The sequence below is a fragment of the Calidris pugnax genome, unplaced genomic scaffold, assembly GCF_001431845.1.
Source record: "Calidris pugnax isolate Ruff unplaced genomic scaffold, ASM143184v1 scaffold13, whole genome shotgun sequence".
NCBI classification, from domain to species: domain Eukaryota; kingdom Metazoa; phylum Chordata; class Aves; order Charadriiformes; family Scolopacidae; genus Calidris; species Calidris pugnax.
The window spans coordinates 6,133,257-6,134,088 of record NW_015090810.1 but is presented as its reverse complement, the minus strand read 5'-3'; the positions used below and the strand labels follow the sequence as shown (position 1 = coordinate 6,134,088).

The following is an 832-nucleotide window of genomic DNA, read 5'->3' as shown; positions in this document are numbered from 1 at the left end:
GGGGGGGGGGGGGGGTCGCAACTTAATGGCCTTTGGGTGCTGCTTCTCCCCCTCATAGAATATGGATACAAGACACCATCCCGGGGAAATACAAATATAACAGCCGATCTCGCCTTGACAACTTACTAATGGCTATCAGCAATAACAAATTGCCAACCCCACCGTTTTGTTCTGTCCAGGGCTCTCCTTACGACGCCCATACGACGGGGATGACCGGAGCCATCAGCTACCACCCGTACGGCAGCCCTGCTTATCCCTACCAGCTCAACGACCCCGCGTACAGGAAAAACGCCACCCGCGACGCCACGGCCACGCTGAAGGCCTGGCTGCAGGAGCATCGCAAGAACCCCTACCCCACCAAGGGCGAGAAGATCATGCTGGCCATCATCACCAAGAGGACCCTCACCCAGGTCTCCACCTGGTTCGCCAACGCCCGCCGGCGGCTCAAGAAGGAGAACAAGATGACCTGGGCCCCACGGAACAAGAGCGAGGATGAGGACGACGACGAAGGCGACGGGGCGAGGAGTAAAGACGAGAGTCCCGAGAAGATGCCCGAGAGCAACGAAACTTCGGCAGAGGACGAAGGTGGGCGCGGAGTGACCGCGGTTGCGGCAGGGTGGCCCCATCCCGCCCCGTCGCGTCCCCTCGGGAGCGGGGCAGGGAAGGAAGGGGGCGGAGGGGGGGGGGCACAGGCGGTGTTTAATAAAAGCGACCCCAAAACGTGTCCCATCCCGTTGCCTCCGGCTGCTCCGGGCTCTTGTCGCCTCGCAGTGCCGGTGGCCGGGGCGGGCAGGGGCCGGAGGTGCCGCGGGGGGCGGCGGCGCCGTGCGGG

At 63.9% G+C, this 832-nt stretch overlaps 1 protein-coding gene across 1 annotated transcript in view; it reads left to right on the top strand.

Moving 5' to 3' along the window:
- The first annotated feature begins 128 nt into the window (after positions 1-128).
- Positions 129-832, top strand: part of IRX2 (iroquois homeobox 2) — a 3,572-nt gene continuing 2,868 nt past the window's right edge. The window contains exon 1 of the mRNA XM_014938435.1: positions 129-700. Coding sequence (XP_014793921.1) covers positions 129-700 — 572 coding nt within the window. The remainder of the gene's footprint in view (positions 701-832) is intronic.